The sequence below is a fragment of the Scyliorhinus torazame genome, chromosome 25 (assembly GCF_047496885.1).
Source record: "Scyliorhinus torazame isolate Kashiwa2021f chromosome 25, sScyTor2.1, whole genome shotgun sequence".
Classification (NCBI taxonomy): domain Eukaryota; kingdom Metazoa; phylum Chordata; class Chondrichthyes; order Carcharhiniformes; family Scyliorhinidae; genus Scyliorhinus; species Scyliorhinus torazame.
The window spans coordinates 36,029,770-36,047,302 of record NC_092731.1 but is presented as its reverse complement, the minus strand read 5'-3'; the positions used below and the strand labels follow the sequence as shown (position 1 = coordinate 36,047,302).

The 17,533-nt window shown below is 50.1% G+C and overlaps 1 protein-coding gene across 1 annotated transcript in view; it reads right to left on the bottom strand.

Annotated features, from left to right (window-relative positions):
- Positions 1-17,533, bottom strand: part of LOC140402544 (adenosine deaminase domain-containing protein 1-like) — a 110,870-nt gene that overhangs the window by 63,504 nt on the left and 29,833 nt on the right. The window contains exon 4 of the mRNA XM_072490395.1: positions 13,082-13,237. Within this exon, the coding sequence (XP_072346496.1) occupies positions 13,082-13,237 (156 nt within the window). The remainder of the gene's footprint in view (positions 1-13,081; positions 13,238-17,533) is intronic.

Sequence of the window (17,533 nt, the reverse complement as noted above, 5' to 3'; positions counted from 1 at the left end):
CTAAAGCCTAAAGCTCAGGAATTATTTTCCAAAACTTCTTTACCTCCAAGAAGCTACCAAAAAGTCACCTCTTGGCCAAGCTTTATTTCACAGTAATACCCCCTGTGTTACGATGTTAAAAGAGCACAATTAATGCAAGTCGTTGTTTTCAATTTCTCCTTTAAATGGCACATAGCTGCGGTCACCCCAAGAAAAAGGCATTCAATTTAATCACCATATCTAAACACAGTGACAACACTGAAGAGCATTCAGAAAAATGAAAAAGTATGCCAGACTAAACTGGAGCTCTCCCATTACCTTGAACAGGCTGGCTGTGAAATCAATTCTCAGGCAACAACAAAAACACATTTGGATATAACTTTCATCTCCAACCTAGATTAATGAATGCGCCTATCTCACTCCTTGGCCAATAGCACAAAAGGCTTTTTGTTGTGGATGGATTTGTGAAGATTTCTACTGAGAAGCATCAACTTCATAAAAAAATAATCCTATTTCTTACTCTGTGCATGCTTGACAGCAATGCTAACGTCAAGGGATGGGAATGGCCCATACATTTCACTGTAATGGAATCCACACAAGGTGACGGTGAAACAGGCATTGTGCATGTCTGGGCCAAAGTGTGAGACAAATTGTGTAGCGCAGGGAGAGAATGCACTGCAACCTCCAAGTCTCATTAGCCACCTCAGGAATGTGAAATTAAGACCGGAGTATCTGATGCACAGATAAGGGGCGGGATTCTCCGTTTTGCCGGCAGCCCGGGGGGGGGGCGGTTTCCCCGACGGCGTGGGGCTGCCCCACAATGGGAAACCCCATTGACCGGCCGGCGTAACGGAGCAGCCCGCCGGCGGGTCGAGGCTGAAAGGTGGCGTGGCGGGGCGGGGCGGAGAATCCAGCCTCATGGTTCCAGGCAGGGTGTGCCCTCACGACATCACCAGTCACAACTGTGCCATTTAAAACCCGCCCCTTCCCAGTCTAACATCCAGTAGGTTAAACTGGGGGACCAGGATTTTTCACTCCCGTTGGGCGGGTTTGGTGATGGGAGCAGATAAATATCGCAAGAACTGCCAAATTGCTTTTCACGTCGACGTAACTGTGCAACGCGATTGTCCCCTCCCCATCGGTGATGGGGTGCAGTTCTCGACATTAATTGTTGGGAACGTCATTTTAATATAGTAACTGATGTGCAATCAATTACTGTCAAGACGAAGTGATACATAATTGAAGGCTTTAATCTGCTAGAACTCTTCCCCAGCAGCTTCGATACAGAAAGTGAAGGCTGCTGGGACAGCACCGGTTCTTATACTCCGCCTCTCAGGGCAGGGTTATGTACATCAGCCAATGGTAGACTCCTGGGTCTAACCAATGGCCATCCACCTCTCAGATACCACAATACCTGGTATTACCACATTCTCCCCCTGTTAAAAAACAGCCCGGCGGGGTGATGGCCAGCTTTACTAGTCGCCTTTCGCATGGTATGACCAGGTATAGAGGTACCATGATGTCAAGTGTAAATTAACAAAGTGTTCATAGTGCAGCAATCAGTCGATCGGGTGGCCTGGTCGTCCTTCTGAAGCGTCTGGGCTTCGGTGGTTGCGACTCCGGGAGCGTGATGTCGTCCTCCCAGGCAGCTTTGTCACCCCTAGGCGGCGCTGTTGGGGCAAAAGGTGGACATGGGGGGGGAAAGCACCTGTAGGGGGCGTCGGTGTGTGGTTGGCCTAGGCAGGAGCGGCAGGAGTACTGACCCTCCAGTTAGGTGCTGTGGGGAGGGTGGCGGCAATGGTTCGGGTGCACATGGGGTTCCAGCAGGCGGCAGGTCCTGAAGGGAGACTGTGTCTTGGCGGTGGTCAGGGAATGCTACGTAAGCGTACTGGGGGTTGGCGTGCAGCAGGTGGGCCCTCTCGACCAACGGGTCAGACTTGTGCTCCCTCACGTTTCCGAAGCAGGATGGGTCCGGGTGTCGCTAGCCAGGTTGGGAGCGAGGTCCCGGAGGAGGACTTCCTGGGGAAAACAAGGAGACGTTCATGGAGGTGTCTGATTTGTGGTTGTACAGAGCAGTGACCGGATGGAGTGGAGGGCCACCGGGAGGACTTCCTGCCAGCGGGAGACTGGGAGATTCCTGGACCGTACGGCCAGCAGGACGGTCTTCCATACCGTTGCGTTCACCCTCTCTACCTGCCCGTTTCCCCGGGGGTTGTAACTTGTCGTCCTGCTCGAGGCAATGCCCTTGCTGAGCAGGAATTGACGCAGTTCGTCGCTCATAAAGGAGGACCCATCACTGTGAATGTATGCGGGGAAACCGAACAGTGTAAAGATACCCTGGAGGGCCTTGATGACGGTGGTTGTGGTCAGGTCTGGGCAGGGGATGGCGAATGGGAACCGGGAGTACTCGTTAATCACGTTAAGGAAGTACGTGTTGCGGTCGGTGGAGGGGAGGGGGCCTTTGAAATCCATGCTGAGGCGTTCAAAGGGAATGGAAGCCTTTATCAGGTGCGCCCTCTCTGGCCGGTAGAAGTGCGGTTTGCACTCCGCGCAGATTTGGCAGTCCCTGGAGACGGTCCTGACCTCCTCGATGGAGTAGGGCAGGTTGCGGGTCTTAATAAAATGAAAAAAACGAGTGACCCCGGGTGGCAGAGGTCCTCATGGAGGGATCGGAGGCGGTCCACTTGTGTGGTGGCACAGGTGCCGCGGGACAGGGCATCAGGAGGCTCGTTCAGCTTCCCGGGACGGCACAAGATCTCGTAATTGTAGGTGGAGAGTTCTATCATCCACCGCAAGATCTTGTCGTTTTTTATCTTGCCCCGCTGCGCATTATCGAACATGAAGGCAACCGACCGTTGGTCCGTGAGGAGAGTGAATCTCCTGCCGGCCAGGTAATGCCTCCAGTGTCTCACAGCTTCTACTATGGCCTGGGCCTCCTTTTCGACCGAGGAGTGGAAAATTTCATAAGCCTGGAGGGTACGGGAGAAGAAAGCCACAGGCCTGCCCGCTTGGTTGAGGGTGGCCGCCATAGCTACGTCGGACGCATTGCTCTCGACCTGGAAGGGGAGGGACTCGTCGATGGCACGCATCGTGGCTTTTGCAATGTCTGCTTTGATGCGGCTGAAGGCCTGGCGGGCCTCCGTCGACAGGGGGAAGATTGTGGACTGGATCAGGGGTCGGGCTTTGGCTGCGTAGTTGGGGACCCACTGTGCGTAATAGCTGAAGAACCCGAGGCAGCGCTTGCTGCCTTGGGGCAGTGAGGGAGGGGGAACTCCATGAGAGGGCGCATGCGCTCAGGGTCGGGGCCTATGACTCCACTTCGCACTACGTAGCCTAGAATGGCTAGACGGTCGGTGCTAAACACGCACTTATCCTTATTGTATGTCAGGTTAAGGATTTTCGCGGTCTAGAAATTTGCGGAAGTTGATGTCGTGGTCCTGCTGGTCATGGCCTCAGATGGTGACGTTATCCAGATACGGGAACGTTGCGCGTAAGCCGTACCGGTCAACCATTCGGTCCATCTCTCGCTGGAAGATCGAGACCCCGTTCGTGACACTGAAGGGAACCCGTGATAGAGCCGCCTATCTACTTCGAAGGCAGTGTACTGGCGGTCACCATTACGGAGGGGTAGCTGGTGGTAGGCAGACTTGAGATCCACCGTGGAGAAAACCTTGTATTGCGCGATCCTGTTCACCAGGTCGGCTATACGGGGGAGAGGGTACGCTCCAGCTGCGTAAACCTGTTGATGGTCTGACTGTAGTCAATGACCATCCTATGTTTCTCCCCGGTCTTTACCACCACTACTTGAGCTCTCCAGGGACTGTTGCTCGCTTCGATGACCCCTTCCCTCAGCAGCCTTTGGACCTCCGACCTGATAAAGGTCCGGTCCTGGGCACTGTACTGTCTGCTCCTGGTGGCGACGGGTTTGCAATCTGGGGTGAGGTTCGCAAACAGGGAAGGTGGGTCGACCTTAAGGCTTGCGAGGTCGCAGACAGTAAGGGGGGTATAGGGCTGTCGAATTTAAAAGTCAGGCTTTGCAAATGGCACTGGAAATCCAGCCCAAGGAGGGTGGCTGCGTAGAGGTGCGGCAGGACGTACAGGCGGAAATTGTTGAATTCCCTGCCTTGGACAGTGAGGTTCGCTAGGCAGAACCCTTTTATCTCCACCAAGTGTGACCCGGAGGCCAGGGAGATCCTTTGATTTACGGGATGGGTGACAAGAGAACAGTGCCTTACCGTGTCGGGGTGAACAAAGCGTTCCGTGCTCCCAGAGTCAATCAAGCACGACGTCTCATGGTCGTTGATGGAGATCGTCGTCTCAGCTGTTGCAAGCGTCCGGGGCCGACTCTGGTCCAGAGTCACCGAGGCCAGCTGAAGTAATTGAGAGTTCTGGTCGGGCAGCATGTAGTCGGCTGTGCTGGGGGCCTGGGGCCCCATCCAAGATGGCGTCACCCATGGGTCGGACATGGTGTCCGGGGATGAAGAAGATGGCAGTGGCGAGGGACAAAATGGCAGCGCCCACCCGTCCAGCGTGGTGTCCGGGGGCAAGATGGCCACACCCGCGGGTTGTACGTGGCCTTAGGATAGGGGGGGTGGCGGTGAGCGCTCAGGGCCTGAAGGGGGGGTTGCCGATAGTCGCTGGAGACCGCGGCCACGGCGCGGGCCTGGCAGACCCCCACATAGTGGCCCTTCTTGCCGCACCCTTTGCAGGTGGCGGGCCGAGATGATTCGCCTGCCCGCAGAAGAAACAGCGGTGTCCAGCGGCGTTAGCGGGCCGTCTCGCCGTGCAGGCTTGCGGGGTCAGGGGAATGGGCTGAGGGGCTGCCGCTACGGGGTGCCACGCAGCCCAGGGGGCCACCGCGCGATCGGGTGCAAAGGACAGCGCGTTTTTATAGGCAACGCCCATGGACCCTGCCAGGGCCCGTGCCTCTGTCAGTCCCCGAGTGTCCATTTCTAGGAGCCTTCGGCAGATATCAGGGGAGGTCATACCTGCCACAAAAGCATCCCTGATGAAAAGTTCAGTGTGCTCGCTCCCCGAAACTGGCAGGCAGCCAGTTTCGGCCCAGCACCAGCAGCGCCCGGTAGAAGTCTTCCAACGTTTCCTCGAGGCTTTGCCTCCTAGTCGCCAGGTGACGACGAGCGTAGACCTGGTTCACAGGGCGGATATAATGTCCTTTTAGCAGCTCGATCGCGGCAACATAATTCTCCGCTTCCTCGATAAGAGGGTAGATCCCAGGGCTGACCCGTGAGCGTTGGAGATGCATCTTTTGTCCTTCCGTGGGAGTGTCGTCAGCCGTGTCGAGGTAGCCTTGAAAGCACGCCAGCCAATGTTTGAAAATAGCAGCAGAGTTGTCCACGTGGGGGCTGAGCTGAAGGCACTCCAGTTTGATACAGAGATCCATCCTTCCAACTGAAGTTGTAGCAGATTAAATTGATGCACAATCAATTACTCTCAAGACGAAGTGATTCATAACTGAAGGCTTTAATCTGCTAGAACTCTTCCCCAGCAGCTTCGATACAGAAAGTGAAGGCTGCTGGGACGGCACAGGTTGTTATACTCCGCCTCTCAGGGCGGAGCTACGTACACCAGCCAATGGTAGACTCCTGGGTCTAACCAATGGTCATCCACCTCTCAGGTACCGCAATACCTGGTATTACCACAGTAACATATCGTTAAACAGGCCCCTACGCTAGAAATCATCCCCCGCGCTCCCCAGTCAGAAAATCCATCCATATCGGCATGACGCCGAGAATCACGGTTGGCCTTCCGAGCTGTGCACCTGGCAAACAGTCCTTCCAGGGCAGCTCAGGGGAGTGCAACACTCAGCAGGGAGAGGGTCTTGCCCAGGCAGCACTGGGGGCCAGTACCTGGGTAGTAATGAGGGGAATGAGGGGGAGGGAGGAGTTGCAGGGCGAACTCCTTTGCTCTATCTGCGCTGGTGCAGCATTTAAAAATGTCTTGATCCCCAGTTGACTAAATTGCTAGCAGGGTGGGTGATTCAGAGGTCACCCCACTAGCTCTGCGCCTTGGGACCGTTCTTTGATTTTTTTTCTCTCCAAAATACCGGGCTATATGGAGGAAAAAAACCATTGTTGCTTCATCACCGCTTCTCCCGCCCGCCACTGGCCTGTGCTGGTATCCTGGAGAAACTCGCCCAGGGAATGCGGCATGAAACCACTTCACTGCCACTAACTGGGAATAAAATTGGCCCTTAATTTTCTAATGGGCGGTTATTCAATCAAACTCATTTTATCACCAATTACCAATCTATCTCTTGTCTAACAATATAATAATCTCTTCTCACAGAATAATTTTTGTGTGGGAGTAGTGCAGAGGCTCAGGCTGACGTACATTACTTTTGTAAAGTAAATTTAGAGTGCCCAATTAAGGGGCAATTTTATTGCATGGCCAATCCACCTACCCTGCACATCTTTGAGTTGTGGGGGTGAGACCCACGCAGGCACAGGGAGAATGTGCAAACTCCGCATGGACAGTGACCCCGGGCCGGGATCGAAACCGGGCTAACCACTGAGCCACCGTGCCACCCACCGACATGCAGGCCCCAAAATGTGGAAATCCCTCCAAAACCTCTTTGTCCCTCTACCTTGCTCTCCCTCCTTTAAAATGCAGTTTAAAAACCCACCTGGCCAAGCATTTGGTCATCTCTTCTAATGTCTGTCCTGCTTTGGTTCAGTGCAGGAGCATAATAAAGTAATTGATAAGAGTGCCGTGGGACATTTTGCATGTTAAAAGGGCTATATAAATGCATCACTATCATAAAGAGGCCTTTACTCTGCTTTAAATATGGTAAATGAGCATAAAGCACAGAGACTACTGATGGTCCTGTGTGCCAGTGGCTGAATCTGCCTCAGTGCTGATCGTCCTTTCAAAGGACCCACCTATCTCTTGGGGCAGCCACGATTGGCTCCCTGCAGTGCACCCACCTCCATGTGGCTGGTTTGATCCCAATGGGCATCAGCCCATGTAGCCACACCAATATCTAAAGCTGGTCCCCAACAAGCCCTCAGTCATTCGCTTTAACCATGGTAATTGGACTTTTTAGTTGATCAGGTGTTTTTCCCAGGGCTGCCTTTCCCCATTCTGATGAAACTCGCTGGGAGGGGGAAGAAAATGGCAATAGCACACTGATTGGTACCGCCGGCTGCAACGTCTGCTCTCAGTCTCAAATTTCTTTGGCTCAAGAGTCATTCAGCTGGAGTGAGGCATGGAGACGCTTTGACACAGAATCAAAGAAGGGAATTAAGGAAATCGTTAAAGAAAGCCAACATGGTTTTTTGAAAGGCAAATCATGTTTAACGAGTTTGATCGAGTCTTTTGATGAGGTAATAAGAGTCACTGCATTGCACATAGACTTCCAAAAGGCATTTGAAGCAGTGTCTATTAGTAGACCTGACAATAATGTCGGAGCCCCTTTTGTTCAGACATACAGGCATACAGTGGGGGGTTCCCTGATACACAATCAATACGCTTGAGTCCACGTGGAGTCATATCGATTCAGCTTTAATCAGATAGAACTGTACCCAACAGCGAAGTTACAGAAGTGAAGGCTGCTGGGACGGCATTGGTTCTTATACCCCGCCTCTCAGGGCGGGGCTATGTACATTGCCCAATGGTAGACCCCGCGGTCTAGCCAATGGTCATTCCTCTCTCTGGTACCGCAATACCTGGTATTACCACATTCCCCAAAGGGAATGCTTGGGGAATGATCTAGGCTTGGGTGTACAGGACACAATTTTAAATTTTACACATGACACAAAACTGGAAGCATTGGATTTGGATTTGTTTATTGTCACGTGTACCGAGGTACAGTGAAAAGTATTTTTCTGCGAGCAGCTCAACAGATCATTAAGTACATGAGAAGAAAAGGGAATAAAAGAAAATACATAATAGGGCAACACAACATATACAATGTAACTACATAAGCACTGGCATCGGATGAAGCATACAGGGTGTAGTGTTAATGAGGTCAGTCCATATGAGGGTCATTTAGGAGTCTGGTGACAGTGGGGAAGAAGCTGTTTTTGAGTCTGTTCGTGCGTGTTCTCAGACTTCTGTATCTCCTGCCCGATGGAAGAAGTTGGAAGAGTGAGTAAGCCTGGTGGGAGGGATCTTTGATTATACTGCCCGCTTTCCCCAGGCAGCGGGAGGTGTAGATGGAGTCAATGGATGGGAGGCAGGTTTGTGTGATGGACTGGGCAGTGTTCACGACTCTCTGATGTTTCTTGCAGTCCTGGGCCGAGCAGTTGCCATACCAGGCTGTGATACAGCCCGATAGGATGCTTTCTATGGTGCATCTGTAAAAGTTGGTAAGAGTCAATGTGGACATGCCGAATTTCCTTAGTTTCCTGAGGAAGTATAGGCGCTGTTGTGCTTTCTTGGTGGTAGCGTCGACGTGGGTGGACCAGGAAAGATTTTTGGAGATGTGCACCCCTTGGAATTTGAAACTGCTAACCATCTTCACCTCGGCCCCGTTGATGCTGACAGGGGTGTGTACAGTACTTTGCTTCCTGAAGTCAATTACCAGCTCTTTAGTTTTGCTGGCATTGAGAGAGAGAGATTGTTGTCGCTCCACCACTCCACTAGGTTCTCTGTTCTATATTTCTGTATTCGGACTCATCGTTATTCGAGATCCGGCCCACTATGGTCGTATCGTCAGCAAACTTGTAGATGGAGTTGGAACCAAGTTTTGCCACGCAGTCGTGTGTGTACAGGGAGTAGAGTAGGGGCTAAGTACGCAGCCTTGCGGGGCCCCGGTATTGAGGACTATTGTGGAGGAGGTGTTGTTGTTCATCCTTACTGATTGTGGTCTGTTGGTCAGAAAATCGGGGATCCAGTTGCAGAGTGGGGAGCCAAGTCCTAGGTTTTGGAGCTTTGATATGAGCTTGGCTGGGATTATGGTGTTGAAGGCGGAGCTGTAGTCAATAAATAGGAGTCTAATGTTGGAGTCCTTGTTTTTGAGATGCTCTAGGGATGAGTGTAGGGCCAGGGAAATGGTGTCTGATGTGGACCGGTTGCAGCGGTACGCGAATTGCAGTGGATCAAGGCGTTCTGGGAGTATGGAGGTGATACGCTTCATGATCAACCTCTCGAAGCACTTCATTACGACTGAAGTCAGGGTTACTGGTCGGTAGTCATTGAGGCATGTTGCCTGGTTCTTCTTTGGTACCGGTATGATGGTGGTCTTCTTGAAGCAGGTGGGGACCTCGGTGTGGAGCAGGGACAGGTTAAAGATGTCCGTGAATACCTCTGCCAGCTGGTCCGCGCAGGCTCGGAGTGCACGACCAGGGATCCCGTCTGGGCCCGTCTCCTTCCGAGGGTTCACTTTCAGGAAGGCCAATCTGACTTCGGAAGCTGTGATGGTGGGTATGGGTGAATTCGCCAGCGGATTGTTGGTTACCTGCTCGAACCGAGCATAGAATGCATTGAGTTCATCGGGGAGGGGTGCGCTGCTGCCAGAGATACTGTTCGGCTTCGCTTTGTAGCCCGTTATGTTATTTAGTCCTTGCCACAACCGCCGAGAGTCTGTCTGTGACTCTAGCTTGGTTTGATATTCTCTCTTGGCATTCCGGATGGCTTTGCGGAGGTCGTACCTGGATTTCTTGTATAGGTCAGGGTCGTCTGCCTTGAACGCCTCAGATCTGTCCTTCAGTAGGGAGTCAATCTCGCAATTGAGCCATGTTTTCCGGTTGGGGAATGCACGTACTGCTTTCTTTGGCACGCAGTCGTCCACACATTTGCTGATGAAGTCTGTGACGGTGGTGGCATACTCATTTAAGTTGGTCGCTGAGTTCTTAAATATGGACCAGTCCACTGTCTCTAAGCAGTCACGTAAGAGCTCTGCTGTCTCCTCAGACCAGCACATCTAGGCTTGGGTGTTCAGGACACAATTTTAAATTTTACACATGACACAAAACCTGGAAGCATTGTAGACGGTGAGGAGGACAGTGATTGACTTCAAGACATAGATAGGTTGGTAAAGTGGGCAAACGCATGGCAGATAAAAGTTAATGTAGAAAAGTGATGCACTTTTGGAGGGAGAATGAAGAGAAATAGAAAAAGAAGGTCACAGTTATAAAGAGGGCATATGTGCACAATCACTGCAGCTGGCAGGGCAGGTTGAGAAAGCGGTTAACAAGGCATGCAGGAGCTTTATAAATAGGAGCATAAAGTACAAAGCAAGTTACGGTGAATTGTTATAAACGCTGATTCAGCCGCAGATGGGAGTATTTTTCCAATTCCAGGCACCACACTTTAGGAAGGTTGTGAAGGCACTAACGAGGATAGACTGATTTACGAGAATGGCTCCAAGGATGTGGAACTTTCATTACCAGGAGGAGCTGAGGCTGTTCTTCTTAAAGAGAAGAATGAGAGGAGATTTGATAAGAGGCCATTCAAAATCATGAGGGGTTTGGACAGATTAGACGGGGTTAAATTGCCCCAACTGGTGGAATAATCTAGAAACAGAAATCGTGATAAAGGATCCTTGGCTTGAAACGTCAGCACTGCTTCTTTCCACAGATGCTGCCTGACCTGTTAATTGTATCCAGCCTGCCTTGCTTTTATTTGACAAAGGAGACCGAGTTACGGTGAATGGCAAAATAACTGCTTTTCTTTTGTTTGCTTATAAACAGCAAGTCTTTAGGATCTGGAATATACTGGAATGAGGACGTAGAGGAAACAGATTCAATTGCGACTTTTAAAAGGGCAAATGGATAATTATTTCAAAAAGGCAAATGGATAATTATCTGGGGAGGAAATTTTGCAGGGGGAAGGAAAGGGAGAATGGGATTAGCCAAATTGCTTCCAGAGAGCCAGCATAGATACAAGGGGCCAAATGGCCTCATATTATGCTGTAACCAATCTATGGTTCTATCATATGTTCTATATCTGACCTTGCAGTGGCTCAATCTTGCACTGGGTGCCTAAATAGCTGTTCTGTTCCCAATGCTAACATTCCTCATTTAATGAGGATAAATATCCGAACCGCTACAATCAATGCATTTTGTGGATTCAATGGTTGTGGTGAACCACTGTAATAGGAGATGTAAGGTAGGACCTGCACTACAGGTTCGCACGGTAGCTCCTGCCGGCTGGCTCCGCCCATGGAGAACTGTATAAATATGCATGACCTCCAGTGCCCTGCCATTTCAGCAGCTGCAGCAGGAGGCCACGCATCTGACTGCAATGAAGCCACAGTTGTATCCAACTTTAGTCTTTGTGCAATTGATCGTGCATCAATGGTCAGATCGAAATAGCTTCTGCAAGGCAAGAAAAATTTATCTTGCTCTCAACACACATTTGTCCACAGTAAATTTCAGATATGACAGGCATTGGTTATAGCAAACTTAGTTCTACACTTCAAACAGGGCAATGTGTTGTTTAAGAATTGTGAAGGGCCTTTGCAAAAGACATTTTGTACAAGTTGCGACTATGCGGGTGGCAGGAGGGAAGTGAAAGCTCTTACCTTTTGAGGCTCTCAAGAATCAATTTCTACTCCAAGAAATATATTAAAGATATTTTTTTCAAATAAAATTAATAGATTTTAATTCCCAATAATTCAAATTATACAACACACGACAATATAAAGCCACTGGTAAATGTCTCAATTTTTAGCGTTAAATATCAGAATATATAATTTGGAGTTAGAAAAGAACGCAAGTCAGATATTGTTTCCAGCATTGTCTGAATGGGATATTGAGCGAAACAAACTTTGGTGAACAGGTGTCTGGGGAAACTGCTGCTTAACGCCAAGGGGGCATTTCTCCAGCTGGGTATGCCGGCGCACATCCTGTTATGCTGGGAGAACAGCAGGAGAACCCCCAAACGGTTTCTGCTGGCCCGCTGCAGCTGACGTAATCAGCATTTGAATGTGCTTGGTCAGTTACAAACCGGATTCTCCCGGCACCTGGTGTACTGTCCCCGCAGCGCCAGACCGGCCGGGGGGTCACTACTAAGACATAGGAGCAGAATTAGGCCATTCGGCCCATTGAGTCTGCTCCGCCATTCAATCATGGCTGATATTTTTCTCATCCCCATTCTCCTGCCTTCTCCCCATAACCCTTGATCCTCTTATTAATCAAGAACCTATCTATCTCTGTCTTAAAGACACTCAGTGATTTGGCCTCTGCGGCAAGATTCACCGCCCTCTGGCTGAAGAAATTCCTCATCTCAGTTTTAAAGGATCGTCCCTTCAGTCTGAGCATGTGGCCTCGAGTTGTAGTTTCTCTTACTACTGGAAACATTCTCTCCACGTCCACTCTACCCAAGCATCTCAGTATCCTGCAAGTTTCAACAAGATCCCCCTCATCCTTCTAAACTCCAACGAGTACAGACCCAGAGTCCTCAACCATTCCTCATACGACAAGCTTTTCATTCCAGCGATCATTCTTGTGAACCCCCTCTGGACCCTCGCCAAAGCCAGCACATCCTTCCTTAGATACTGGGTCCAAAATGGCTCTCAATGCTCACCAAATCCTCAGAAGTACCTCCCTTGGCTTGCATTCTAGCCCTCTCAACATGAATGCCAACATTGCATTTGTCTTCCTAACTGCCAACTGAACCTGCATGTTAACCATAGGAGAATTCTGAAGTAGGACTCCTAAGTCCCTTTGTGCTTCTGATTTCCAACGCCTTTTCCTATTTAGAAAAGAGAAGCGGAGAAGATGGCTGGTTGATTCCGGTGAGAATGGTGGCGATGGTGGTTGGGGGTGGGGGGGGGGGGGGGGGAAGACACTGGAGCCCAAATGCCTGCGATGTTGGGGAGAGGGCTGGGCCTTTAAAAATGGCTTTACGATAATCGGTGAAGCCCAGCTTGCCAGCGCCTTCGGCTCCCACAGTTCATTTTTTCCAGGGTGTTTCACTCACAGCTCCACAAAAATTATTAAGTGTGGGAAGGTCGCGATGGGAATCGCACAAGAATAGCCGGAGCCATTCATACCGGCTTTGCCGTCCGAAATCACCGTTGTCTTTTTGGGGAGAATTCTGCCCTATATCTCGTATGGTGTCTTTTAATTAAGTTTACTTCGATTGCACGCATTCTGCACATGAGCAAAGAATGATGGCGCAATAATAGGTTCCTTACCCTTTGGTGCAATTTTCTGTAACTGCTGGCAGAGTTGTTTCAATGCAATTTTGGCAGAATTGTATTTGGCCTCTCTTTTGCTGCAACCTATTCCTTCTTTAAAGTCAAATCCATCCATAACTGCACGGAACGAATAATGGGACATGGCGGCAGCCTCTGTCAGACAAAATATGAAGTCAATATGAATTTCAACAGAGTGCACAACTTGTACGCAATTACATTAAAGTAAAAACAAATACACAAAGTGCTGGAAAAGCTCAGCGGGTCGGGCTACATCTGTGGACAGCGAATCAGGGTCAACGTTTTGAGTCCAACGTGTCTCTTCATTCGACCCCAACCCTGACAATGAGGGCTCCTTTATCCATAGTTTCTCTTTCCTACCTCCTCCCAATGAATTTTTATCAAAGGCTACCTAAATTCTGCATTTAAAATTTTTTAATCTTACGTGGATCCATATCACATACATTCCGGACGCCTATATAGAAAACATGCATAGATTCTTCTTATTCTTGTGACCTTGATCGGATTAGTTATATGCATAATCAAGTAGCAAAATAACATCATTTTCTGCTCTCGAGTCCCATCATTGTCTCCATTGCCACTTTAGAAAAACATCAACCACTTCCTTTGTTTCAGTTAATTTGGTTTCCCCTTGTACTGCTGATATTTATCCTCTTCTTTGTGAAAACGGATCCGCTATAATTTTAAAGTCTGCCATGTCCGATTGTCCATTATAATCTCGCTTACATTTGTCATTAATGAACCCACGTTTCCCTTCTTCACTCTTCTTAAAAAATGTTTTTATTGAGATTTTTGTGGTATACAAATTAAGGAGAAGCGTGGACATACAGTAGGAGACAGAGGATAAAGAAAAATATTTACACGTTGGTCAGTTTCAATTAGTTACATACATACATCGTCGTTCTTCTTGCCTTATTTACAGTGTTGGTTACGATTTCCTGTTCTTCGTTCCCCAGTAGTTTCTCGGTTCCGGCTGTTTCCCCTGCTCCGCCCCTCCGCCTCCCTCTCGGTCATGTATCTTGCCTTCTTCCCTCATCTGTACTTGTACCCTGCGTACCCTGCACCGGTTATGTTGGTGTGATACTGCTTCTCATGCTTCTTCTGTTGAGCATGGTTGGGTTCCATGTCGTCGTCATCCCCACTTTGTGGTGTCGTGGATACCCTCTCCTGTTCTTTGACTTCTTTGCCGTTAGCTACAAACAGGTCTTGGAATAACCGAGTGAATGGCTCCCACGTTTGTGGAAGCCCTCCTCCTCCGACCCGCAGATGGCAAATTTGATTTTCCGATAGGTTGGACAGCCCGTCCACAGCTTTAGGTGGTGCTGCTGACCGCCAACCCAGCAGGATTCTGCAGCAGGCGATTAGGGAGGCAAGGGCGTCAGTCCTCCTTCCCATGAAGTGATCTGTTAAAGACTGCCATTCTTGGGCACGGCTCCACCCTCATCCCCACCACCTTGGACATTGCCTCAAAGGTGGTTGTGTCCTCGAAGAAAGCTGTCCAAAACCCAATAAGTCTGAGGCAAGACCAGAATATGTGGGATTGGTTGGCCGGGCTTCCTTGGCACCGTTCACATTTGTCCTCCACCTCCATGAAGGACCTGCTCATTCGGGTTCTGGTTACATGGGCTCTATGTACCACTTTTAGCTGCATTAGGCTTAGCCTTGCACATGCCAGGAAGAGTGGGAGTGTGTTCCATATCTGCAGGTCCTTTTTTACTTCCTCCGTCAGACTGGTCAGGTTCCACTTGTGGATCCCTGTCGAGTCATCAGCGATTTGGATCCCCAGGTAGCGGAATTTGTGCCGGGCCTGTTTAAAAGGCAACCCCTCTAGCTCTGCCCCTCCCTCTTGTGTGTTTACTGGGAAGATCTCGCTTTTGCTCAGGTTAAGTTTGTAGCCCGAGAAGGCTCCAGACTCTTTCAAGAGCGCCATGCTGCTTCGTGGGTCCGAGACGTAGAGGAGAAGGTCATCCGCGTAGAGCGATACTCTGTGCTCGGTTTCCTCTCTGGATCCCTTTCCAGTTCTTTGCCACCTTCAGCACGATCGCCAGTGGTTTGATTGCTAGGGCGAACATGGGGGGGGGGGGGGGGGGGGGGAATAATGGGCATCCCTGCCTTGTGCCTCTGTGCAGCTGCTCGCTGTGGGAACGCTGTACAGGACCTTCACCCAGGCGGTGAACCCTGTTCCAAGCCCGAACCGCTCCAGTACCTCTGTCGAAGGCCTTTTCTGCTTCCAGAGAGACGATCACATCAGATGTTCTCTCCCCGGATGTGGTCATGATCACATTCAGCACATGCCTGATATTCGATGTTAGCGGTCTACCTTTGACAAAGCCCGTCTTGTCTTCTGCTATGACTTCTGATACGTAGACCTCCAACCTTTTTGCTAGGTTCTTGGCAAGTATTTTCACGTCAATAGGAACCACATTAGGTATCAGCGAGATCGAGGCTTGTGCTAGCATAGGCGGCATGGTGCCCCTTGCCAGTGAATCCGTGAACATCTCCCGCAGGTAGGAGGGCCAGTGCTCTCATTAATCTTTTGTAGAAGTCCGCCGGGAGACCATCCGGCCCTTCCCCGCCTGCACGGAGCTGATACTCTCCATTCCCCCAGTTCTAACAGTGCTTCCAGGCCCCTTCTCCTATCCTCCCCCACGACTGGCATGTCGGCCATCGAGGAACTGCTTCAACCTCAAGTCCCCTGCTGGGAGCTCGGACATGTACAGCACATGGTAGACGGCCTCGAATGATTGTTGACAATTTCCGACTCAGCTACCAAGTTGCCTTTGCTGTCCCTCTTCTGGGCTATTTTCCTCGTGGCTACCCGCTTTCTCAGCTGATGAGCCAGCAGGCGACTGGCCTCATCGCTGTGTGGGTGAGCCCCTGCACTCGGGGGTTTCACTTTGCTCAGGGACCCTCCATAGTGTTTGCTTGCAGCACCATTTTGTTCTAAGTCACCACGTGTGGCCTGTTGTAGCCAGCCTAATGCCCTCAATCTTTCTTTACCTGTATTTCCCTTGTGGTGTTTTCTTTTCCCGTCTGGTGGGTTGGGGAAGCTATTCCTTCCCACCAGGTTGCCTAGCATTTGGGCCACATAGTCTGTGGGGTTCGTACCTTCGATCCCCTCTGGTAGGCCCACGATTCGTAGGTTTTGACACCTCGACCGGTTCTCCTGGTCCTTGATTTCCCTTTCAAATTCCCCTGCATCGCGACCAGCCTGACCACCTCCTTCGCCAGGGCGATAATCCGGTTGCCCTGGTCTGTTGCAGATTTTTTCAGCTCTTTGATCGGTTCCTCCTGGGCTTCCAGTCACATTTCCACCTTATCTAGGGCCACCTGCATGGTCACCAGAGCTTCGGCAACCACACCCTTAACCCAGCTTGAACGTCCGACTTCGTCTCATCCCGATGCGGTGTCGGCCAGCTCGTTCCATTGTTTGTCCAGGCTTTCCCCACTCCTGGTTTCCACACGTCCTCCGGAATGGCTGATATTTGGCATTTTTTCCCCTCTTGTCGTGTTGTGGTAGTCGTGTGGGGATGTTGTTGTGGTGTCAGCGGGCTTTTTCAGGCAAAGAGAGCCTGTTTTTCAGGTTCGTGGGAGGAGAGTCACCTGATGTGAGACTTTCAGCAACCCCCCCCACTGGAGGTCTCTTCACTCTGGATGCATTTAGAAAAACCTTTAGTCGGCTACTGCAACTTGCAAGATTTTTATTCATATTCCCTTTCTCTACCTCTTATTACTTTACTTTTGCTGCTTTATGTGCCACTTGCAATCGGCTAGTTTTTCGCTTTCAATTGCATTTATTAGAAATGTTTTCCTTTAGCCTGATATTATCTCTCATCTCATTTGTTGACTATGGCTGCTTAACTAAACAATAGGTGCCTTTGTCTGTTAGTGGTATGTATTTGATTTTGCACTGTACCAAATACTTCGGAAAAGGCATAGGCTTTTCAGACCCCTGAGCCTGTTCTATCATTCAGTGACAACATGCCCGATTGGAATGCCAACTCCAGTACCTGCCTCGGTTCCATATTCTTTAATACCCATAAATAAGAAAACCAAAAAGTCTCTTAGTTTTTAATTTTCTAATTAACTTGCAGTCTATCTTTTTGCCTCACTTCCTGCACGGACAAGCTCAGCCTGGCAGTGCCACTGGGTGCCAAGGTATCACCTGCTCAGAGCCTGACCACCATGAGGGTCTCCGATGGCCTGGGAGGACCCCCCCCTCCCTCCCCCAGATGCCGTTACGCCTAGTCCACATCTGTGTGGACCGGTGCTAAACGGCGTCATGGCAAGGTCTCCCGATGGTGGGCATTCGATCTTGGGCATCGGGATAATCGGGTTCAGACATATTTAAATGTACCCAATGGGTCATTGAAATGTGTTTATCTGGATCTTGCCAAGTGAGGGTGAGACCCAGATGGTGAAGTCTCGCGA